The sequence below is a fragment of the Cucurbita pepo genome, chromosome 14 (genome assembly GCF_057944985.1).
Source record: "Cucurbita pepo subsp. pepo isolate OVF chromosome 14, ASM5794498v1, whole genome shotgun sequence".
Lineage (NCBI taxonomy): Eukaryota > Viridiplantae > Streptophyta > Magnoliopsida > Cucurbitales > Cucurbitaceae > Cucurbita > Cucurbita pepo.
In genome coordinates, this window is record NC_141811.1 from 7,095,884 (window position 1) to 7,122,457 (window position 26,574).

Consider the following 26,574-nt stretch of genomic DNA (forward strand, 5'->3'; position numbering starts at 1 on the left):
AAACGGCATTTACATGTTTAAACTTCGATCATACATAACTACTCTACGAGTTAATGCGTAGGAAGACATCGTAACGCGTAGGAAAACATCGTAAGCTTTTTATTTCTGAAACTAAGAGACAGGAAAGGCATATGAATATAATGGTCCATGATGGTAGGGTAGTTTTTTGTTAAGACAGGTTATTTCTTGGAGAGAGACTTCTCCAATGTCTGAAATTTATATCCTTTCCTCTTAAGGTCGATAAAAGGTTGCTAATCTTTTCGAGCTCCCGTTGTGAATAAAACAGCAAAGGCAAAATGGAAAGAAAGCATATGGTGAGGGATTTGAAACTAAATAGCACACATGTATTCATTTAAAAGGACTATACTGTGAGGCACATGCACGATAATACAATACACAAAACCAAACAAACAACCCAATGATTTATTGCAAGTAAATTGAAATTGAAATTGAAATGGTGAAAAAAATGGGAAATGGCTTTTCAAACAGGATCTTTGATATGGTTAACAGAAGTTTAGGCTGATCCCTTGAGCTTCTTTGTGATGGTAGCAAGGTACTTTCCTTGGTGGAAGGCTTGCTCTAACTCAAGAGTGGATGGTTGTCTCGAGCCATCACCTGCGAAAGTTCCAGCTCCATATGGACTTCCACCTTTCACGTGCTCCATCTCGAACATGCCAGCGCCAAAAGTGTAACCAATCGGTACGAATATCATTCCATGGTGAACCAGTTGAGTGATGGCAGTCAACCTGTTGTGATGCATTTGATTTCAGTTCAGGATATTCCAATTATGATCGAATTCATATTATTCGAGATGCCTTTAGTTTATCAGAGTAAAATAAATGACACGTTGAACTTACGCGGTAGTTTCTTGACCACCTCCCTGGGATCCGGTACTATAAAAGATACCAGCAGGCTTGCCTGCGAGTTGTTGGGTTCTCCAAAGACCTCCAGTGGCATCCAGAAATGCTTTGAATTGAGCAGCCATCATCCCAAATCTAGTCGGGAAGCCAAAAACAAACCCATCGGCGTCGGAGAGTTCACTAGGGGTGATTATTGGTACATCACTCTTAGGTGGCGCACTCATCTTTCCAAGGACTTCCTCTGGTAAAGTTTCGGGAACCTAGACTAGAGTTTGTCAGGCATGGAATTGCAGGACGACAGGAACAATAAAAAAGACTACTACAGCAGGAACAGTACAACAAACTTTAATACGAACAGTTGAAAATAAAGGGACCAAAACTTTTTGCAAATTGGATAAGCCTATATGAAATGATTAGTCATCAAAAGGAAACTAGTCAATGGCACTAGAAAATGGGTGAACGTAGAGACTTTAAACTGAAAATCTATACCCGGTAGCAGATCATGCTCGTGAAAAAGTTATTCAAATGTAAGTTTTTTCAGACGTTACCTGCCACAACTTGGCTTCAACACCTTCTACAGATTCAGCCCCCTTCTTAATCTCTTCTGCAAGTCTCTCAACATGTCCGTACATGGAATAGAAGCTGTAGCAATAGCAGCAATAGTTCAAATTTCATGTAAGCAGAACATTAGTTTAGAATAGAGAAACTTTTCAGAATAGAAAAAGTAGCAATGAATCTTATTATTACGAATAAAAATACAAGGTGGAAGGCAAGGTTTCCCATATGAAGAAAACTGCCTGGCATCCAGATCCCAGAAAGAACTACTTTCAAATGCAATCTATTATATTGTCAACTTAAGCACATTTTTAAGAACTTAGAAAGTTATTCTAAACAGATTTTTAGTCGTTAGTGTGAGATTCATTTTTTTTCTCATTGCATAGTAATCTGTGAAAGCTTACAACTTCTCGTGAAAAGTTTCTAATTTGATGTACAAAATAATCAAGGCAACTACACATTGCAGCCTAACATTGATAGCACCAGACTATGATATGACGAGTCCAAGTTCACCAGACTTTAATATCATCATTCTTAAAGGTGCCACAAGAATGAACGTGGCATTCAAACTAATCAATGTGAAAACCAATGCTCTATGTTTTCAATTATTGTAACACATTCAAATTCCTATATCCCATACAAAAGAAAATAAGGAAAAGGAAAATCTATTCCCAGGAACACATATAGCAATAGCAAAGAATTTACCAACAAGCCCATCTAACTCTCACTTAAATGATATATGGAATATCTAAGCATGTAAATGCACAGGCAACCAGCTAGCAGGTAGTTACGTAGATGAATGCAGGGAAGATAAACATATCAGTGTGCAAGAAAATCGATAAAGTGAAGTACTTGACCTGAATTTTTCCAACTGGGATTTGGTTATATCCAAGGAATTAGGCAAGTCAAAGCTCAAAAGTACAATAATTTAAAGGAAATCCACATTTCTACTTTCCAATACATTTTATAAATAATAGTAATACCAATAAAGGAAATGGATAAGTAATACCAAAAATAAATAATTGAACATTGAAAAATCAACTAATTATTTAATTTACTCAATACTTGCTATATCCCAAGACAACACTGTGCAAAGTCTTTCAAATCCAATGAATATGAAATGCCTCCCACTTTGGCAGTCAAATTAAGTTGAATTCTGAAACATCATAATTGATAAGAACTAAAAGTGATATATTTAAAGCACACTGCATCCTGTTATCAATTCAAGTATTCCCAATTTCAACATATAGTTTATTTATTGAATCATACGGCTATTCCATCTCCAGCACTAGACAAACGTGACAACTCATGATAACCAAGATGAAAACCTTTGTTTCATACAAACGTTACCATGTTTACTTTGACATTTTGAGTATTTGGAGCAGACAACAAATAGACAATAGACAATAAAGCTGAATCGGTTAAGGCATAAGTTCTCGGGCAAGAAATTAAAAGTTCAAATTCCCACATATGTTGTTGAACTCAAAAAAAGGAAAAATCAGAACACTGCAATATGACAATTACTGAACCTTAAACATGCTAACAATGGGTTTTCACCCCATAAGAATAAGTTCATCAACATTACTCAATCTATATGCATATAACTAAATTTTGAAAGGTAAAAGTGCACGAATATTATCTGCATCAGAAGAATGGGAAAAAGCTCAGAAGACAAAGGATTACATTGGGGAGAAGGAGGTGGCATTGTTAATAGCTACTCGATACAGAACCGTGTTTCTTAACGAGCAGAGCTATATAGTTTGCTAAGCATGTGTAGTTCAAAGTTAAAAAACTGCACATAAGATATGCCCCAAATGTTAGAAACATCTGTACTCCTAAAATTATTAAATAATCCTTTTTCTTTAAGAACCCACGGAGGACATGCTCTAAATGGTTCATGGGAAGGGAATAAATATCTGCAAGACAACATTTAAAACTAATGTATACGAACTTTTAGAAATTTGAGAATAAGTCCCTCGATAATCTAATTTTTTTCCATGGTCGCAAAACAAAAGTAGTCAATTTTGACAAATCAAATATAGATCTTTTGCCTGTTGGAAAACTGAATTCCGACTGAACTATCCAGTGAGTCATTGATGCTTACAAAACAATTCAAGAATCCCATCAAACATGAAAATAAATATATTGTGGCAAGACTGTAGAATAACATGAATGTTTGGCCTGTGAAACATTCCCTACTCCTGTCGCTTGGGCTAATTTCATTTTAAATAGCAATGGTAATGAAGTGCTTAGCAAGTTCCGAGACCTCAACATAAAATCTAAAGATAAAAAAGCAAAAAAACTACTCAATTACGCGATTAAGAATGTCAAGAATTTTCCAGAAGAGAAAATGCTCAAGGAGACCTCATTTCGGAACTAATCCTAGGAAATCCATCAAATTACATTAGAAAAAGAAATCAATTGTTAAGCATCCTTCCTCCAATGATTCAGTTCCCAAGCATACATGACATAAATGCACCAATATATCAATACACCAACGAAACCATTATTTCTCAATAGCATAGCCAGAAGAAAGAACAAATCGCAATGAGATCCACCAAAATTGAAAGAACACAGGATCCAAAACCAAGAATTAAAGCAAGAAACAGCAAAAGAAATCAGGAAACAACCGCCAAGACGGAAATGAAAGTTTAAATCAGAGAACAACACGAAAAAAGAGGAAGCGATCGAAATGCGAAACAAAGGCAAAAGACATCAGAAAAGATCGGAACTAGAAACGAAAAAACAAAAAAAAAAAAAAAAAAAAAAAAAAAAAAAAAAAAAAAAAGAGCAGAAAGATGCACATACACAATATACACTTTGGTCGCCATTAAAGCAGTGTTGTGAGGTCTGTGGGAAATTTGCGTGGGAGATTTGTGAACTCTGTGATTTTGATTAATGGTTGACGATGGAGAAGTTGGTGAATGAAGGGGATTATTTATAGGTGCAGGATCCGCCTCCCCTCCTTACCTTTAAAAAATAATATTACTTCGCCTACCGGCAACCATCAAGTTTTTTACGGTGTTTATCTCTCCATGGAAATTGCGTTTCTTTTCTCTTCTTCTGCGCCTCTAAAATTTTTAGCTGCTGTTTGTCTTTAAAAAAACATGTTTTATTTTATCTTGTTTCTATCTTTAAAAAAAATTAACTAAATGCTACCCAACAACAATCCAACCATCTCAAATTACCCGACCTAAATCATAAAAGTTTGGTTGAATTGTTTTATATTCTTTTTTTTTTTCTTTTTTTTTTTTTTTTAATTTAATTTGAGCTGACAGCCCATGGTACCAACTTGAAAAATAGCATTATAACCCAGCTTAGTCTAATTGGACCCTACCTTACTTTTAAGATTATCATGAAAATTAAGAATATATAATTTTCGTAACGGATGATGCATCATAACGTTTGATATTTGAATTTTATAAGATTTTTTTTTGTTATTAACACAACATTTAGGATAAATAAGTATATTTTTTAAAATAATAAAAAAAAAAAGCAATTGACAATTCCGTTGTGAACTCGGTTCCAATTGGTAGCCTCACCAACACAAGCAATCTGAAATTTTGTGTTGGCCTGAAAAATTTCTCTAACCCAACCTAATTCGTGTACACTCCCACCAACTATTAAATACAAATTTGAAATATTTTTATAATTTTTGTATAATAAGTGAAACGTGTATTAGCGTTGTTCAATTATTTGTAGAGAATAATTTGTGTAAATTAAAAAAAAATTAGAAAAACAAAAATATATGAGGGTGTGTTGAGGTAAGTTAAAGTTTGAGTGAATAAGTAATGACGGGAGGGAGGTGTCACGCCCATCATCATCACTCCTTCTAAATTCCTAATTCCCCTCTAGAAGATTCAACTCCTTTTTTTTTTCTTTTTTTTTTCTTTTTTTTTTTAATTACTCTTCAACCTATAATTAATTTTTCTAATATTTTATTTACAAATTTTGACTTTTCACCCATTTTTATTTCTTAAAAAAAAAATAATAATAATAATAACTCTTTTTTTCCAAAAAGTTTCAAATAATAATAATAATAATAATAATAATAATAATAATAACTCATGTAAGGGTTTATTATATTCCCTTATTATTTTGTCTTTAAATAAATAAATAAATAAATAAATAACTCCCTTATATTTTAGCTTTTTAATATTTAAATTTGGTATGTGCACAACTGTTCTAGTCAACCTTGGCTTCCTATCAAATTTTGTTTTTATCCATTAATTAAATTTTTAAATTAATATTGGGCTTTTTTTTTTTTTTTTTTTTTCTATTAGACTATATTTAAATAAAATGTCTCATCAATGAATTCATTTTACTCCATAATTGTTGAATTACAAAAGAATCTTAAACATATAGAATTATTGACCATCCTCATAATTAAAATTAAATATCAAATAATTGATTATAATAATATTCTTGAACGTTGATTTGGATATTTTATAAAAATAATAGACCTATAACTTAGCTTAAATATGCTACTGTATTAAATTGAATATAATATAGGGAATTCATTTAAGACATTCATGGTAGGAGTGAAATGATATATGGGTTACATATTAAAAAAATGTTAAGTCAATTTAAGGTGTGAAATTAAATAAATTGTTTTATCTAAAAAAATAGAATTAAATAATAAATTGACTGGTTTTGATTGGGTGCATGCACAAAGACGGTGTGGACTAGAAGGCAGGCGGCTATTCAGTTGTAGCAAATTAATAGCGAAATAAAATTTCCAAAAATAGAATAATATATCCATTTTCCAAGAGGGACAAAGACCAAACCATATAGATATATATATATATATATATATATATATATATATATATATATATATAGTTACAGAAACATATGAATTATTTTCTGATTACATATGCAATACATCATAACCTATGTCATCCAATGAATATGAATTTTATTTTTTGAGTAATCTTTAACATCATAGATTTAAGATACTTCATTTTGTTCATCATTTTCTTAGGTTTGAATTATAATGTAACAGCCCAAAAATAAATAAATAAACAAATAAAAATTATTATTATGTATAAAAAAAAAATTAATAAATAAGTAAAAAAATAAAAATAAAAAAAACCATTATTCCCTCTTTTCTCTCTCGTAAGTCACTTCCCCAATAATCTCTCCTCAACACACCTCACAATCCTGGTAAATGAAACAAAAATGAAAAATCTCAGATTTGAGAAAACAGACATGTCTTGCATCAAATTGATAGGAGATGGGTTGACAGATATGATCAAGATTTTTGAAAAATCTCAGATTTGAGAAAACAGACACGTCTTGCATCAGATTTATAGGAGATGGGTTGACAGATATGATCAAGATTTACCTGGGAGAGGGGAGAGAGATTTGAGATTTCTCGATAAGTTATATCTCAGATCTCCTTTCTTATCCAATTATTTAGTTTTATTTAGCCATTTAATTAGAAAGGTACGTCAATAGCAATTAGAAAGGTACGCAATAGCAGAAACAAAATAGAATCGATTAAATTGGCCAGAAGTAATTGCCAACCTAATTGAAAAAGTAACAAACAAAAATAAAAAGAAAGGATTAAACAGATTTAACTAGAATTTCTTCTCTCCCGCAAAAACAAGCACAAAAAGGGTTTTTTGTTTTGGTAGAAAGAGATATTTTGCTAAATAGAGATATTGCATTTGAAGAGGTCAGTAGTTTTTCTTTTATTTTATTTAATGATATTAAAAGTCATTCTCAAACAGAGAGAGATAATTAAAAGAAAGAAAACACTGTAAGAAACAGAGAGGGAAGACTGTGAATATAATTGAAAATTATCTGGAAAATGTTAAAGAGTATTAAACAGGGTGAGAGAAAATAGAATATCTGATGAAAAATTTTAATGGGTATTAAATGGTTTATATGAAAATAATACTATAACAAACGTATATAAATATTTCAAGACCTAACTCAGGCAAAGACTCTAACGTTCACATGAAGTATAACACATGGATCAATATAAATTAGAGAAACAATTTTGTAGAAATTCAAACTCGGAACTGATGTCATGGGCTCACATAGGTTGACTTGGAGTTCAATGGGCTTTCATTAAGGATAATGACGGAATCGAACTTTCATTAAGGATATATTCGTGACAACGACTTAAGCTAACCAGGTAAGTGACCTTACTATCGGCAAGGTTATATTTGATGTTGACACGTGCCCTGTGGTTCTGCACGTGTCATATATATTGATATGTGTGAATTGTCTGAGGATCGATATGCTTCCTATATGTTATGTTATGTTATATTATTATATGTGGATTGTATGATAATAATTATGGTACGATGTGCTCTAGGAGATGTTTGAGATAGGGTACGAGAAGGATGCACAAAACGAAATGTAACGATAGGAGTAAGATACGTTCATGAAATGTTAGAGTTAGGTTACATACCGGAGTGCTATGGATAGGAGAGATTGATGAAAGAATACGGTCAGGTTATGGGTAGAAAGGGATAGGTTTGTGATAGATTGATAGAACGATATCGTTAGGGTACGTTCTTGTGACGATATGACCAAGGTACGTCACGTAATGATATGTTTGTGATAGGTATAGGAACGTTAAGGCTATGGTAAGTTAGAGAACGATATGACTATGAAGTGTTTACGTTATGACTTGGTTATGATATGATACATTGTATGCTAGATTATTGTGCTTAAGTACGAAATCATGTGAACGTGAATGTATGTTATTTATGTTGCTTAGTTGATGTGATATGAATGCATGTGACGATGTGTGACCCTTGTACGATTATGGCTTGTTGTATGAGTATTGGAATGTAACTGAATGAATTGTATGACATGAAATACGGTAAATTGCATGATACATAACCCCGCTAGGAATATGTATGATATGTAATAGAATGAGAATGAGAATGACATGTAAGCATGAAAACGTGACACATGGTTATGTTCATTAAATGATGACTGTAGGACTAGTGGGACCTCATGCATATTGTGTGATCATGCATTTGGGGGGATACCCCTATCCCATCACGAGGGTACGGACGCGTACATCCAAATGGCAGGACAACGATCATTATGCCCTGCATAGCGCTGCCGTGACGGTTTTAGTTTTAACGGGTCCCGGTGGGCCCCCAGAGCATGCCCACCGGCTAGGGACAGTGGCCCAGCGGTGTGCAAACTAGCTGGTGAGCTCATACTCGCACGTATGGGCTGCGTGTAGAGTATATGGTACACGTCCACGATTACCTGTTAGGATTACACCGTAGGAAAAATGAAACGAAACAAAACGAAAAAGAAACGAAACGAAAGATAGGTCCCATCATTTTATTGCATGTGATTGTTGCATTTAACCCCAATAGTGAGTCACTTACTGAGTATTTCTTTAAATACTCAAGCCATGTGCTACTACATTTTTCAGGTTAAAGCAAGGCATTCCTGTACGGCTGACGACGGCATCGCAACTTGAGATCATGGCACATGCATAGGATAGTGGTATTCATTTTCTTAGACTTAGAATAGAATAGGATGTTTTAAACTTAAACGCTTATTTATTTTATTTCGGGTCTTTTGTTGTGTCGTTTTAAAGATGTTTTCGAAACACGTAAGTCCATGGCTGTGTTTTTAAGTTAAAGGTTATGTTTTATGGAATTTAAATGAAGTCTTCCGCATTCAATGTTTATGGTATGTATACAGTAGCGACCTTAAATTAAGTAGAAAATTTCGGGTCGTTACATATAAAATTATAAAATTATAAATTATAATTTTCACATGTTCATCATAGCCTATTTAGATTTTAAATTATAAAATTTCCGTTGTAATTATTAATTTTTTTTAAAAAAAATCAATTTATATTCAACTTTTAGATTTTATCGGTTAAAAGAATAAACTAATAATTATATCAATTTAAACGTGGGTGAACCTCCACAATTTTTACTTGATTTTGTTAAAAATCAATTTAGAATAGTTAAAAAAATCAAAGTAAGCAGCAAAATTATTACACAAATTTTCGTAAAAACCTACACATGGTCAGAATTGAATGCACTTATTGCTAGTTTGAATTAATCAAGATATTGGTAATTATTAGTTATAAAATATATCTTAGATATTCGTAATCAATTAATATTTTTCGTTTTATGATTTGATTAGTTCAAGAGTAAGTGTTGTAAGACTCCCGTAGTTATTAAGAAATAAGCTTGCACTGAGAGAGTATGTATTTAGTGTAACTCTAGTTTGAATTAATCAAGATATTCATAATACGTTAATATTTAGAGAATATATTATTTATAGAATATATCTTAGAGTTAATATTTTTTTTATTAGTAGTATATTTTATTTTATTCTCAATATTTACTTAGTTTATATTTTCTTATTTATAAGTATCCTTGTATACTATTTAAAGGTTGTGAATATCAATGACGTTCCATCCCAATTATATTTCTCATTCTTAGCTCTATATTGTTTCTTGAGTAATAATATTTTCAGATCTATTCACACTTTTGAATGGTAGATATTGTGTCAAACGAGTTAATTAATACAATTAAATAATATAATTTAATTTAAAATTGAAAGGTATAAATTAGTTTTTTTCCAATTGGTTTTAACTTGAATATAAATTGTCAATTTTCATTCCTCTTCCCACACGTAATATGAACGTGGAAATACAATTTTTTTTTTTTTTTTTTTTTTGTCAAATTTGTCATGCATGGAATTTTGCAATGATTTCTTTAATATTTAATAAAAGAAAAGTAAAAATACAAGGGTCGTTATTGGTTCACTTTTTTTAAGAAACATTTTCAATAATTGAAAATCCTTTTCTTTGGGAGATGCAAATTGGCAGCTGTATCATGTAGAAAATTATGTCCTCTCTTGGCTTAATGTGGGTCAACTACTAGGTCTACCTCTTTAAATAGTCAACTATTTTACACGATGCTACGAGCGCATTGGGTATACGTGAATCAAAATGAGAGGATTTTAAAACAATATAGACAAATGTGATAATGGTTATAAACAAGTTAAACCGAAGGTTTAGGGTTTAGGATTTAGGATATTTAAGAAATAATTTGACGAGTCTATAATAATAAGGATAAAATTAGATACTTTATTATAACAACCCACTTTTTTTAAATTACGAACCGATACACATTGACACACGGTTTAATTAGTTTAAAATAAGGGACGCCAAAAAAGAGATTAAAATACTATAAATTGTAATATGTGAAATTCATAGAACATTCGAAATATAAAATAAATATGTGAGGTTTTCAAATCCAAATACAACTAGAAAGAGTTGCACAACAAAATACTGAGTAAGTAGCTTATTTCTAGGCTCTAATCAAATCTTGTAACAACTATATTCCACGTATAACAACCCTATTTTTCTATATCCACATGCATGTCATGACTGCCTTAACCTAAGGCTACAAAAAGATAAAAATACAATTATCCTAGCACTAGTCCCATGAGACTCATCGTGACACCGTCATCAGTACAAGATTAATATGTCAACAACACAAAATTCGAACCTACGCGCAGAGAGCTCCATTAATTTCAAACCTATCGCATTAGCCACTCAAGCAAATTAACATTTGTTAAAAAGAACTATGTTTAATTTCATAAATTATGTAAAAGTCAAATGGTCAATTTGACTTATTCTTTGTGGAGATTAAAGGGGATCGGGAATAAATCTCATCCACAAACGTCTCGAATAAATCTCGTCCACAAACGTCTTTTGTTGGGAGACTATAAATACCCACAATATGCTATGTAAAATTCAGATTCGTGAATGAATGTAATTCAGATCTCAAATTGAGACGTTTCCCTTAGAAATCCGAGCATCATATTTGCCATTTCTAAGTTTCAAGCCATTCTTGTGGTAGAATTGCACTCGAGCCATTCAATCAAGCCTTGATCAAGTTAGATGGTGGGGTGACTCAATTTAGAACAAGGTTTCTGTTAAGGATATCCAGTAATAAATTATAGTTTACCATATATATTATATTTGATATTTTATTATTAATATTTGCCTTATTACCATAGGTATCTTCCCATTTATTGTTATTTCCATTTATTACTGTTTCCCTATCCTTGTAATTTATTTGATTATAAATAATATAACTTTCACACCATTTAGGTGTGGTGGATTAATCAAACATTCTTAGTTTCCAAATCTTCTTTCACACCATTTAGGTGTGGTGGATTAATCAAACATTCTTAGTTTCCAAATCTTGCTTCTAGATCTTCGATCGTAAGAGGTAATCTAATTCTAGCATTATCTCTTGGTTGATCCAAATTTCGTATAAGAAGGTGTTAATTACTTTGATTCAAGGGTTCTTGCTTCAACAAAAGCTTGGATCGCTGGGCTGAGAATTAGGGTTGCCTTATCAGCTTGAGTATTTAAGAAATACTCAGTAAGTTACCTTACTATCGAGATCGAGAAATGTAAACACATGCAATATGGTAGGACTTATCCTTTAAAACTTTATGGCATGGTCTTAGGCAGTTCGAGCAAGGTTGGATGTGTCGTACTCCTCTAAACACGACCCACACATGCAAACATGGGCCTACTAGACAGGCTCGCATACCCTTAGGCCTGGCTTGTCAGGCTAGCACTCGTTAATGGGTTGTGTTGAACATCAAAGATGGGAAAAGCCTGCAAAACATCATGACAAACATAAATGTCGTGAGTTGTAATTTACGCATCCGTACTGATCATAACAGGGAGGTATTTCGATGCACATGACATAAAAATATGTATGAGGTTCTCATAGCTTAAAATCATGACATCAAGTCAAACCTCCATTCATATTTAACATAATGAGTCTATGAATTATGCATACATAATCCCTTTCAACTGTTTCATATTTAACTTAGTTTTCATTGCATAATCTATGGAGGTTTATGCATTATAGACTATCGACATCATAACATTTTATACGACATAACTCAACATAGCATAAATCATAACATGACATAATAGCATAACATAGCATCGCATATCATTCATACATATGACGCGTGCCCACATATGCCTGACATTCCTCAATCGCTTTCCAATTCCATCATTAACTTGGCCTTTCCTATTGGATACCTACTATCTTTAATTACAAGCTTTATTATTCTTCTAACCAATGTTCTTAGGTGTCGTGATATATGAACAATCTAAATCAAAGACTCCATCTATTCGTCAGTTGCATTGTCAGCAAGTACATCCTTCTTGGACGTCATGTAGGTCTATTAGATTTTTAGGGGTGTCTAGACGCTTTAAATTTCATCTCTTGTTTTCATGATGTTTTGGGCTAACTCTTCAAGCTAATTCATTCTCGTGGTGCACACAGGTCTAGACCTTTGATTGCTATTTATGATCTTGGGGTGTAGGATTTACTGGAGGCATACCGACCTAGGTCAACATGTAAATTGCTCTAGATGTAACACCCTACTTGGTTCTCTTGTGCATACTTTGCTATGGAGATTATCCTATCGATCACCTAGAGCATGGTATACATAATCTAGACATTTGTGCAAGCTTATTAAGGAGATATTCTATTAATCACCCAAAGCACTAAAAACAAAAACTAAATCATACATGTCGAAAAACAAGCTCAATGGGAAGATAACATTCGTCAATGATGACACCAATGCCCTAAGAAAGAGATCTATTATAGCTAAAATTCACATTTGAAGAATTTGACGTATAATTTATTTTCTCATGAGATTATTAAAACTCTCGTGAGGTGCATTTTATGTTCTGATCATAAGTTTATAATCAAGGAATACTCTTTTCATTGGTATGAGGTCTTTTGGAGAAGTCCAAAGCAAAGCTACGAGAGCTTATACTCAAAGTGGACAATATCATACCATTTTGTGGAGAGTCGCGTTGAGGTTGACGTAACCATCTATAATTACACTAACAGGCATGTCAAAGGCTTTAAATACGTGATTCTTCAAATCCATGAATACAACATGGTGGTGTGCATTTGGGCCTAGGCCTTTCTGTAGATTTGACTGTGGGAGTTGGGTTAGATTGCATGGGTTGTGGCCCAAGGCATCTGGACCGAGTGGCTGGACTTGGAGTATCTATATCAAACAGATCCCTTGGATTGCTTATTCCTCACATGTCACTCGAGGGTTTCAATTCTTCTTCTCCAACGAACACAACACCGGTGAGACTCTTCCGGTGGTAGATCTACAATGGCCAAAAGCTCCATGAATTCCAACGACTCATTAGTGATATTGTGAATTTAACCATTGGGTCGATGAATAAGTCAAGACCCGACCCGACCCGAGACTCACTATTTTTTAACTATTACATATCTTCTTAAGGAACAGACCCTAAAACAAATTGAATTATTTGTTTTCTAACATTTTTACAAGTATTTTCAAAATCAAAACCTAATTTTAAAAACTACAATCTCATAACTTTAAAGTTACTTCATAAAAATAAAAATATTTTCATTACCATCCTTTAAAATTAAAATAAGAAACAAAATAGTTATGAAACTCGACCCAAATAGTTGACTACACCTGAATCAAATAACCTTATAACCCTTTGATTTTTGCCTTATTTTCTCATATTTTCTCTACTATCCATTCAAATATTTATTTAAAAAAAATGTGAAAACTATATCAAAGAATATGATTAGAGAAAATAAATTTGAAAAACTAAAAAAAAAAAAATAATAAATAATAATTTTCTTTAGTAACAATAATAATAATAATAAAACCAAATCGACCTTCATTAATGAAGAAAAAAGAAAAGACTGTTTCAACGGCATGTGAAAGAAGACTATTGACCTGAATATTCATTACTCTGTTTCTGTTTCTTTGTATCAATAAAGAAGCCAATTAAAGGTGTTCCACCCTGTTTGACTGATTCAGCTACTAGGAACCATATTTAGTTTCATACAACTTTTTTACATTTTAATTTAAGATTAATAAACTATGTTCATGCAGTATTAGCCAGATATTTAGTGATATAACAATGACTAAGATAAGAATATGGAGAATATTAAAATAATTATAAAGAATAAAATTAAAGTCTTCGCAACCAAAATTTGAAACTTCAACTAAATTGAATATTAAACAATTAAAACACTATTTTCAAACTTGGATTTCAAGGGAAACTTCAATTGTTTTTGTATAATGTATGTAAAAAAATCATGTCTTTTCAAACATTAAGATGTCAAAGTGCCAAAAACAATTTACAGTTGTTAATAATATTCAGCCAAACCCACGAAGGAATGGTAAAGATTTTGTTAATTGTTCACAAATTTGGGCTTACATAGTATAAGACATGTTTGTGATTGTGTGTTGGATGTTCCAATCATGGTCCAAGACATGTTGTCTAAGGCCACTCGTCTATAACAAGACTATTTTTTCTTTCTTTTATGTTATTATATCTTTACTAGTCTTGTTATGTCAATACCTGGGTGATGATTGTTCGTCAAAATCATATCTACATCTGTCGATGCTAAAATGACTCAAAATATATTACATGGGGATGTGATTAGTTGTTAATTCTTCCTATCTGAATTATATGCTATCAAAGTTGTACATGTTGTTTTATTTGCTTTTAGTCTGTAATGTTCCTTTCTTATAAGCGATTTCCAAATGCTTTCTAAAACTTTATCTGTCCCTGTTTTCTAAAATATTTTATGTGAAATTAGGGTAGAGGCTTGAGCATGTGTCACCTGTGCCAACGACAACTCAAATTCTAGTTGGCTAACTTACTCGACATTGAGAGTAAGTGTTGCGCAATTATGTTGTGAATCCTGACAGAGTGCGATTGTGATAGTTGGTGTCGGAGTCGAATTGGCTTCATGAATCTAATCCTACAAATAAGTCATTTACAAAACAATTGAGCAAGTCTTGAAGCGAACTGACTAGAAAAGATCGAAGATAAATTATTCTACCTACGTGAAGTTCCTAACCGAATTGAACTTTGAAATCACGCATGAATGAGATTGTTTCGAAAACCATCAGGATCGACGAAGCGGCATGCTGCCTTGAGGCAATGCCCATCCATGAATTAATATAGAGGGTTGAGACCCCATAAGACAGTGCCACAACAGTTGGTGTGAAAATACTATAGGTCATTCGAAGTCATTCAAAAGAGTAGCAGACATCATATAGGATCTAATTGCTCTCATAGATATGGACTAACTTTGTTGTCCATGTCAGTAACTTGAAACGTTACTATCCCGATCAGGAAGATACAAAGCACAATGACGTGATACGACATCTTATCACAAAGAAGAATGCCAACTCAAAGGAAGTAGAAGGGATCTTAGCTTGTCGATGAATCGATAAGAGATTTTCAACAGTTTCTCACATACTCGAATAGGCTCCTTAATGATGAGATCATGTGAAAACGCGTCGAGAGACCTCAAGTCAATCTCCCATACATTGTTAAGTTCACGAAGAGTTAGTTGATAGAGATGTCAACTAATTGAGTGAAGGAGGGCATCACAGTTATGCTTGTCCAAGGCATTTTGCATATAGTCTCATGTTAGATGTTCCAATCATGCTTGTCCAAGGTGGGTTTCCATCTGTCAAGACTAAAATCATGTCTACGTCATGTCTAAGACACTTCGTCAAAATCATGTCTACATTTGTCAAGACTAAAATGCCTCAAAATATAATATACTACAGAGAGATATAACTTGTTGTTAATTCTTCATACCCAGGTTATACGTTATCAAAGTGTGGTTGTTGCTTATTTTCTTTTAGCTTAGAACATTACGCTCTTAAAATTGATTCTCAAACGCTTTCTAAAACTTTTTTGTCCCAATTTTCAAAAATATTTTTTTTGTTGAACAGAGGCGTAGACTTAGTCGAAGGTGAGAATAAGTATTGCACAATTACATTGTAAACGAGTAGGATTGTGAGACCGAGTACTTGTCTCCGTTCAATGACGTTGGGGGTCTTTGGGTTGAGAGCCTATGTGGAGCATATACCCCATACCACTTGATTGGGAATAGGAATATTGTAGTTTTTGAAAGGGTCAAAATTGGAAAGTGAAGCAAGTCAATGACCGAGTTCCTCTTAAAGTGGTGTGGCCGTGGGTAACCCATTCATTGACTCGACTTCAGAATGTTGGCATCATCGCACTCGTCACCTCACACTGCTATTGCTACTCCACGCAGAGACCAAATCAACCACTCTTAAAGACGGTTATACCCTCAGGACCTTCTCAGAACATGCCCCGTCCGCAAACCTTCATTATCTGTACTCCTTAGTTGTCTTTCTCTCCTTCTTGGAAAACCCCATCTTCCCCTTTTCTCTATATATAAAAATCCCTTTCTTTCCATTCTCAACCCAAATCAATCCAACCCCACTTCTCTCTAAACCGATCTCAATGGCCGGAAACAACCAAATCCCCCAATCGGAGTCCGGATTCGAAGATTGGCTGCCGGAGATGGCGTGCAAGCTCGGGGGAGAGGGGCTGATCGGAGAACTCTGCAACGGATTCAATCTGCTGATGGACCCTGAGAAGGGAGTCATCAATTTGGAGAGCTTGAAGAGGAATGCGGCGGCGCTAGGGCTGGGAGATCACTCCGACGAGGAGCTGAGAAGCATGTTGAGAGAAGGGGATTTCGACGGCGACGGCGCTCTCAATCAGATGGAATTTTGTGTTCTTATGTTCAGATTAAGTCCGGAGTTGATGGACGCCTCCCGCTTCGGCTTCCAACAAAGTCTCCGTCCAGACTTTCCCAATTTTTCTTGATTTATTTATTATTAATAATAATTATTATTATTATTATTATTATTAGTGAAATATATATAAAAGAAAACACAAATAAATTTGCAAATCTAGCCATGCTTTTTTTGGATTTTCATGTATAATAAGAAAAATAAATATTAAATCTAAGTTCTCAAAAAAAAAAAAAAAAAAAAAAAAAAAAAAATCTAATTTATCTCTTTTCAATCAATCTTTACAATTACCTTCTTCTTCTTCTTATTATTATTTTGTTTTAGGTTGGATTCTTATATGATTGACTTAAGTCAAAATCATTAAGTTCAATTGATGCTAGATTTAATCAAAACTTAATTTCAAATAATTTAATTAGTAGAAAATGAGTTATATTAATCTCAAACGTTTCAAGAACAGTAAAAACGTATCTGAAAAAAAAATGGTAGATAATGATAGGAGCATATCAACCAAGAAGCTGAGTTAGAGCTCTAAAAAAATATATTCTTTGATTGGCTCCCAACCACCCGAAATGAAACAGAGCCATTGTTGTGACATAGTAAATTAATGGAGCTCCTTTTTATATCAACGGCCAGAAATTCAGCAACACTAAAATAAAAATTTATTGATATTTTATGTTAGGATCATAAAATTTAGATAAATAAATGAGCTCTTAAATATTAAAATCATATAAATAAAATAATAAAAATATACTTGAGAAGTCAGCCACGTACTTCCTCAATATAGATATATAAAATACATTGTGCAAGCTAGAGTGGATGGTAGAGCTAATTTGTAGACCATTGCCTCTATCTGTTCCAAGCTCTTGAATGATTCTATAATTTGTAGACCATTGCATCTATGGTATAGGCTTGTAGGATATCTTCCATAATCTGATTCAACCTCTCTATTTGTCGGTCTATCAATTTAGCGATAAAAGTCCAAGTTGAACCTCAACGATGTTCCCAACACTTTCTGTAAACTCAACTAGAAATGTGAGGTGAATTAGGCATCTCAATCATAGATGATAAATAGTAACACACCATGTAGTCAGACCATCTCATCTTGATATAACTATGTCCACTTATCCATTTTGTACGTAGACTGCGAGATTCCAAATTGGTTGGAGAGGAGAATGAAACATTTTTTTATAAGGGTGTGGAAACCTCTTCCTAGTAGACGCATTTTAAAAACCTTGAAGGGAAGCCCGAAAAGGGAAGCTCAAAGAGAACAAAATCTGTTGGCGGTGGGCATAAGCCGTTACAAATGGTATAAGAGCCAAACACCGGACAATGTGCTAAAGGGGGGTGGACACGAGGCAGTGTGCCAGCAAGGACGCTGGGCCCGGAAGTAGGGTGCATTGGGCGGTCCCACATCGGTTGGAGAAGGGAATGAGTGCCAGTGAGGATGCTAGGCCCCGAAGGGGGGTGGATTGTGACATCCCACATCAATTGGGGAGGTGAACGAAACATTCTTTATGAGGGTGTGGAAATGATATGAACCACGACCAAGGAATTTCCATACCTCAAGGTCCAATTACAAGGACGAGAGCCAAGAAGCTACAACAAACCTTATACAGTTATATTTAAGCTATGATGAGCTCATCAAAGGAAATTCTAGAAGACGTTGGAGACCTCCCTTATATGTTATGCAAAGTTGAGCTTCAAGACAGAGATGAATTAAATGCACTTTAAGTTGCATTTAATGAACTCCACTGAATTTATCAAATAGTCCAAGGATGACTAATAAGCACATTTTATTATTTGCATTATTTAATTATAGTTTAACTATTTGTTGTCATATTTAAGCTAGTTTTAAATATAGGAGTTAACGTTGTATTGTAACCCACTATATTCCACCATTAACTAGCCATTTTAATAGGGAGGTTATGAGTATTTCTCATTTACTCGCCCATTTAATTTTGGAGTTATGTATCACATAGGTTAAGGTTTGTAAAGGTTTGTAAAGGCTATATAATGCCTTCTTTTCTTTGATTAGACATCAGATTTTGAAATTAAGAATATAATTTCTATTTTAGCTTTGTTGAGAGCTAAACTTTCTTTGCAAATTCTTATGTTTAGAACTTGCATGTAGAGTCATTCAAGTGGTATTGATCAAACCTCTTGTGGAGTGATTCGAATCACGAGTTTAGAAACGAGTTTTCTTTACTATTGATCTTGATCATCAAGGTAATCTGTTCCATACTTTCCCTTGGGTTGATTTCCATATCAGGAAACCTCTCCATAGTAGACACGTTTTAAAAACCATGAGGGTGTTGTAAATTGTTATAAGTTTTGATTTGATTTGGTTATTTGGATTAGATTTGATTTGGTTATTTGAATTAGATTTAGTCATACCATATTTAGTCATATCGGAATTTGATATCGGGATTTGGGAATGTTTTGTGTGTCACATTGTATTTCTTGAGTGACATATTGGTGAGAGTCTATACAGTGTGATAGTGAGGTATTCACTTGTAACGCTTGGTTTGATTAGTGATTGGTTGCTACCTGTGGATGTAGGAGAACTTCTTCTCTCCGAACCATGTAAATATCTTGGTGTCTCTTTGTGTAATTCCATTCATTGGTGTTGTGAGTACATTTGTTCCGCTTTCGACGCACAACAGAGGGGAAGCCCGAAAGGGAAGCCTAAAGAGGACAATATCTGTTAGCGGTGGGATTAGGCCATTACAATTGGTATCAGAACCAAACACCGAGCGATGTGCCAACAAGGACACTAGGCTCCGAAGGGGGGTGGATTGGGGGTCTTATATCGGTTGGGGAGAAAAACGAAGCATTCTTTATAAGGGTGTGGAAACCTCTCTCTAACAGACACATTTTAAAAATTTCAAGGGTAGGCCCGGAAGGGAAAGTCCAAAGAGGACAACATCAGCTAGCAAGGGGTTTGAGCCGTTACATAGACTTTCCTAGAATGAAATGCATTGATCTAGTCAGCCTATCATAACTACCTATATCATTGTGTAGCCTTTTCTCGTCTTTGGAAACCCTGTGATGGAATTCATCTCTCTATCTTCCCACTTCTTCCCGTGTTGATTAAGGGTTGCAATAGTCTTGAAGGCCTCTACCTCAGTGTCTTAAATTGGTTATAGGTCAAACATCTACTCATATATTCTACTATGTCTCTTTTCATGGACCCAGCAATAGTAAGCCTTCAAGTTCTGATACATCTTTGTATTACTGACATCTAACGTGAAAGGAGAGTCATCAGCTTCTTTAACACCTCCTTTCTGATCTGTTTGTTGTTGGAAAGAAAAACAGGTCGTTATCTGATGATAAGGAGAACCCCAAGCCCAATTTGCCCTCTCTTCCTGCCATAATCAATCTAAGTAGGGATCCTCCGTCTGAGTATCTATTATGCATTGTGTTAAGAACAATTCAATTCTAAACTATGCTAGTCACGGCCCTACGCCCCTAACTAATACCTCTATCTTGGCTCACTCTAGGTTAGTTCGAATCTATCTTTTTCTTGTTATCAGAACTCTTTCCGCTCAAGTGATATGAACCAAGGCCAATGAATTGTCATAACTCAAAGTTCCAATTATAAGGTAACGACTTATTTTTTTTTTTGGCTCGAGTCATGGACATGAATTGCCATAACTCAAAGTTCCAATTGTAAGGTAACGACTTATTTTTTGAGGGCTCGAGTCATGGACCGTTACTTGCTGACATAGAATATTTGAAAATCTCATGCACTTAAAAGAAAATTTAGATTTAAAACAATGTTAACAATAGATATAAATATAACTGATATACAAGATGACACAAACCCAAAAAAAAGCATAACATAGATAGTTCATGAATCCAGAAATACAGAAGTCAAGGGTTCACATAAACATATAAAAAAGCTCCATGAGCTAGCACCTTCGCCACAACCCCTCTATCCTGCCTCAATCGAAATAAAATTAAAGTAGCATGAAAACATATATAAAATATATTTCGTGAGTAGCTTGACGATAGTTCATAGTTCATTATTAAGTATCATTGATCTTGGTTGATTAGTACGGTGTCATATTCTCATTTGATAGTTTGTTAAGTATAGACTCTTCTTAGGCTACACCTAGGTTTACTCATTCTACCTAAGCTCAACTTAGGGGGGTTTAACGTAAGCTAATTCAAGTTCTTAGTTCTTGGTTCTATCTGAATCTCCAACCATTGAAATTTTTCTTTGAGTTCTTAGGTCTCCGAAATTTCATTTCTGCTTATTTCTCTCATCATATCATAGTTATAAGGTTCATGCATGGTAAAGTTCAGCCAACTCACAAGGTACTACTGTGAGCCTCTGCCATTTGTGACAAGTTCATCCAACTCATTGCTAATCGAAAACATGGAAAACTCCTACACAAGGGCCCTAAAGTATTTATCTGCTCTTCAAAGGAGAGTGCAAGAGATAAAAGAGCCATGAGGTGTGGGCTAACCACATAGCGCTCAAGAACATTATTGTTACTTCTAAAGCCACCCACAATTTTATGATGGAGACCGAAGTAAAATGCTTGAACATCTATTGGCATCGAGATACGAGACAGATGAAAGCTATCAATCTGATTGCCCTACCTATCTCAGAAGTTGTAAAAAGAACTCCGATCAAGCTGGAGACTTGGACTAGATAAATCGATTTTGTGATTATCAAGATGAATGGCTTCGACATCGTGTTAGGGATGGATTTCCTACTTGAACTCAAAGTCATCTCCACACCCCTGGCAAAATGCTTAGTAGTAATGGGTCTAACCCGACAATCATTCAGACTAAAGCCCTTCAACTAAAAGGAATGAAGATGATGTCAGCACTACAATTGAAAAATGATCTTACTCATGATGAACCTACGCTCGCCGACATTGCCGTGGTTGAGAGGAGCTTGAGTGAGCTAACTCTAAAAGAAACCTCGTCGTCGCAACATGAACACCACGACACAAGGCTAGAAGGTTTGTTAGTGAAAGAGTGAGTGATTGAATGATTGATAAGAAAATTGTATTATGAAGAGCAAGAAAGCTCTATATATACAGAAAATATAAAAAGATATTAAAAAATCTACCTAAAAATGTGTAGAAAAATCGGCAGAAAATTGGGTAATAAATCAGTAAACAAATCAATACTAAATCAAAACTAAATCAACTCAAAACTAAATCAAATCCTAAACTATAAGAGAATTAATCAGATACTAACTGACAACAATTTAAACAAATACGTTATCTTTAACACTCCTCCTTGTTTAGATGCTATGAACTCCAAGCCTTTTTTTAACACCCATCTTACTCCAATTATCTTTCTGTTTAGAGGTCGATCAACCAACTTCTAGATTTTGTTTTTCTCGATCACCGAAAGCTCCTCCTCTGACAGGTGCATCATGAACCAAAGCATCTTGTTGTTCATCTTCAGACTCTTCTAGTCGTTCATCTTCAGACTCTTCTAGTCGTTCATCTTTAGACTCTTCTAACATGCAAACTTCAAATGGTGTCGGTCCTTCACAACTTTTGTTGAAATTCGATTTTGCAAGCACACAACAGTGTTTGCTGCTTTTTCCCAAAAACATTGTGGAAGATCCTTATCATGAAGCATGTATCTCGTCATCTCCATTATAAATGTATTCCTCCTTTTACTGACGCCATTTTGTTGATGAGTGTATGGTGCTGTCAATTGATGTTCAATTTCAGCCTCTTCATAAAACCTGTTAAAAGTTTCTGAAGTGTACTCCTTGCCATTATTTAATCTTATAGTCTGAATCAAGCATACACTTTCATTCTCAACTCTGGCTTTGAATTCCAAAATACACCCGCAACTTCTGACTTTTGCTTCAGCAAGAAGATCCAACACATTCTCGTTCATCAATAAAAACAATGTAATAAAGATTACCATTTAATGATAGTGTTCGCTGAGGACCACAAAGATCAGTATGAACCAGCTGCAATTTTTTCGAGGCTCTCCATACCTGTTTAGGAAAGGGTTGCCTATGTTGCTTCCCAAAATTACAAGCACGACAAGGAGGCATGTCATCATCAATGTCAGCGAGTCATCACCAGCTTCTTTGACTGCATCTGAAGCAAACCTCAATGATAAAAGTGCCCAAGTCTTTTGTGTCAAATCTCAGTGGCACTAACTCTGGATATAAAGGCCATCTGCTCTTTCTCCATCTGATTTAGAGCAAAGTTTTTCCTTTCATTTTGACATTGAACAAGTCTTTGCTACTAGCATCTCTAATCAAGTACTGCTTATTCTCAAACAACACCTTATAGCCCTTATCAAGTAACTGACCAACACTTCAAGATTTTGATCAATTTTAGGTACAAATAAAACATCTGGAATAAACTTTGTACCTTCCTAGCTTGTTAGAGCTACTGTGTCTTTTCCCTTGACTTCTAAGTGTTCACCATTGTCAATCCTCACTCTCTTGACTTCAGTGTCTCTTAATTCCTCAAAAAACTCCTTGTCATATGTCATATGATTTGTGCACCCACTGTCAATCAACCAGCTCTCGCTTGATTTTTTGTCTGAGAAACAAGTGATCACAAACAATTGATCTTTTTCTTCTTGATCAATTACCTGTGCATCTACTTTCACCTGACCTTTGATTTTGCAGATCACAGCTTTATGTCCAAGTTGATTGCATTTGGCGTTAGGTCTTCTCCAACACTTGTATGGTGGATGACCTTTCTTCTCACAATGGCGGCAAGGTGGATAGAATTTTTTGGAACCTCCTCCTTTTGTCTTCTGACAATTGGCAGATGAATCTCCATTCGTTGATTGGTTTTTGAAAATTTTCTTGTTTTTATAACTGTTGTTGTCTTGATGCTTAACAGGTAAGGCACATTCAATCACCCCTTCTTGCCTCATAGACCTCCTTTGCTGTTGTGCTTGTAAAGCATTTAAGAGCTCTATAAGAGAAATCTTTGACAGGTCTTTGGTGTTTTCCAGAGTAGTAATGATGGCTTTAAACTTCTCTGGAATAGTGACCAGTAGCTTTTCAACGATCCTAGAATCATTTAACACATAACCAAGCAATCTCACCTTGTTGGCAATGCTGAGAAGTCTGTCAGAGTACTCTTTTCACTGACTCCGACTTCTTCATGTTCTGCAACTCAAAATTCCTAATCAAATTCAGGACCTTCATTCCACGAAACCTCTCATCTTCTTCATATTCAGCCCTGAGGTAATCCTAGATTTCCTTTGCTGTTTTGAGGGACATTATTCGCATGAAGATCATTTGAGATACAGCTGCAAATAGGCAAGCTTTTGCCTTTGATTTTCTTGTCTTCTTTTCCTTCTGTACTTTGATTTGTGCTACAGTAGAATTTGCTGGAAGTGGAGGGACCTCGTAATCCTCTTCTATTACTTCTCAAAGATCTAAAGCTTCCAGATAAGTCTCCATACGATCTGCCCACATTTGATAATTGTCTCCATCGAAGACGAGTGGTGCAACAGCTGAAAAACTGGATTCTCCTTCCATTTTGATCTCCTAGATCCTTTAAGAAGACGGCTATAATACCAATTGTTAGTGAAAAGAGTGAGTGATTGAATGGTTGATGAGAAGATTGTATTATAAAGAGCCAGAAGGCTCTATATATATACAGAAAATATAAAAAGATATTAAAAATCTACCTAAATTTCTGTAGAAAAATCGGTAGAAAATCTGGTAACAAACTAGTAAACAAATCAAAACTAAATCAAATCAAAACTAAATAAACTCAAAACTAAATCAACGGGAAACTATAACGAGATTTAATCAGATACTAACTGACAACAATCTAAACAAATACGTGATCTTTAACAAGGTTAGACAAACGATTTATCTCTACCTAGGTAGATAGATTAAAAGATTGATTCTATGTCGGGGGAAAGATTACCTACCATAGATGTTTATCATACAACTCAAGCTAGCTGAATTTCACAAATATCTAAATGACTTGTTGAAAGTCAAGTCCATTAGACCCACAAAGATTCTTGTTAGTGATCACTCGAATGCTAGGGAGAGACCCAAACCAACACCTCCACTAAAGGGGTGAGATGGAGACAAACTTTTGAAGTAACTCATGTTTACTTGAGTAGACCATTCAGACATATGAAGAGAAGGACCAGTTGGAAGTGTCAGCTATGACGGTTCCAAAGTGGAGAAAGAGTTTTGATCAAGTTGAGGTCAGATCAGCTCCAATTTTAAAGCAACAAAAACCATTGACTGGTGCAAAAATCCTATAGACTAGTCAAAGTCATTTAGAAGGTTGGGAAGGCATGATATATGATTCAATTACTCTCATGGATGCAAACTAACCTTATTGTCCACGTGAATAACTTGAAACATTACTATCCTGATTAGGAAGACACCAGATTAGGAAGACACCAGGCATAAGGAGGTGGTACGACCTCATGCCACGAAGAAGAATTCCACAACAAAGAAAGTATGAGAGAATTCAATAGAGAAGACACGAAGAGATTACAAATCGAGAAGTAATTTTCAGCAATTTCTGGTACATTGAAAAAACTCTTCAATCTCGAGATTAGCTGGAAGTACATCGAAAAACCTGAAGTCAGCCTCATCCTACATCATTGAGTTCATGAAGAGTTGGTTGACAAAGACGTTAATCAATTGAGTGGAAAATGTCACCATCATGCTTGTAAAAGTCATGTTGCATGTGGCGACGTGTAGAATGTCCCGATCATACTTGTCTAGAGGGTGTTGTTGCAGGATTTATACCCTTCCAAACCTCTTTTACTTGGTTTCATGTATAGTGAAGTCTTTACTATTCGTGCCATGTCAATATGGAGGTGTATGATCGTTCACCAAAATCATGTAACATCTGCGTGGGCTGTAATACCCCTAAAATGTATTATAGGGGATATGGCTAGTCGTCAATTTTTCCTACCCTGATTATATGCTATCAAAGTTGTGGTTGTTGCATATTTTCTTTTAGCCTATAACATTTCTTTCTCTCGAATATCTTTTAACACATTTCCTCGCTCACGTTTTATAAAATATTTTCTGTAAAATGTGACTCGAGGCTCGATCATACGTCATGATTGTCTGTAAAGTTTGGTTTTCACACGATTCACTCTTTCATCGAGTTAGAACAAGTGTCGGATAATCTATGTCTCGCTGTCACAAGAGTGTGGTTGTGACATTTAGCATGTAAATAAGCAAGTCTAGGGTTCAACTACATGGTTTATATTCTCTACACCGGTTCCTAATTGTCATTGGATTGCTATATCAATGGATTTTGTTTTAGGCTTACCTTAAACAAGAAAATATATTGATATCATATTCGTGGCAGCGGATCGATTTAGTAAAATGACTCATTTTATTCCTTGTCACAAAATTGATCATACAAAACATATTGTTGATTTGTTCATTGGAAAAGTTTGTACGATTGCATTCCATTCCTAAAAACATAGTTTGTGAATGGGAAGTTAAATCTTTAAACGATCTTTTTGGCGTATTCTGTGAGATAATTTTAGAACTAAATACTCAACTACT

The 26,574-nt window shown here is 34.4% G+C and overlaps 2 protein-coding genes and 1 pseudogene across 2 annotated transcripts; 1 reads left to right on the top strand and 2 right to left on the bottom strand.

The window, feature by feature from the left end:
* Positions 1–315: 315 nt before the first annotated feature.
* LOC111783843 (NAD(P)H dehydrogenase (quinone) FQR1) lies at positions 316–4,388 on the bottom strand. Its single transcript, XM_023664687.2, has 4 exons — positions 4,224–4,388; positions 1,409–1,502; positions 858–1,120; positions 316–746 (listed from the first exon to the last, which is right to left on the bottom strand). The coding sequence occupies exons 1-4, from the start codon at positions 4,244–4,246 to the stop codon at positions 515–517; spliced, it is 612 nt and encodes a 203-aa protein (XP_023520455.1). The 5' UTR covers positions 4,247–4,388; the 3' UTR covers positions 316–514.
* Positions 4,389–16,641: 12,253 nt separating this feature from the next.
* LOC111783832 (calcium-binding protein KRP1 pseudogene) lies at positions 16,642–17,171 on the top strand (annotated as a pseudogene).
* A 6,258-nt stretch (positions 17,172–23,429) lies between these two features.
* LOC147789424 (uncharacterized) lies at positions 23,430–24,219 on the bottom strand. The gene is made up of 2 exons (XM_087117590.1): positions 24,164–24,219; positions 23,430–24,081 (listed from the first exon to the last, which is right to left on the bottom strand). The coding sequence occupies exons 1-2, from the start codon at positions 24,217–24,219 to the stop codon at positions 23,430–23,432; spliced, it is 708 nt and encodes a 235-aa protein (XP_086973716.1).
* Between the last annotated feature and the right edge of the window lie 2,355 nt (positions 24,220–26,574).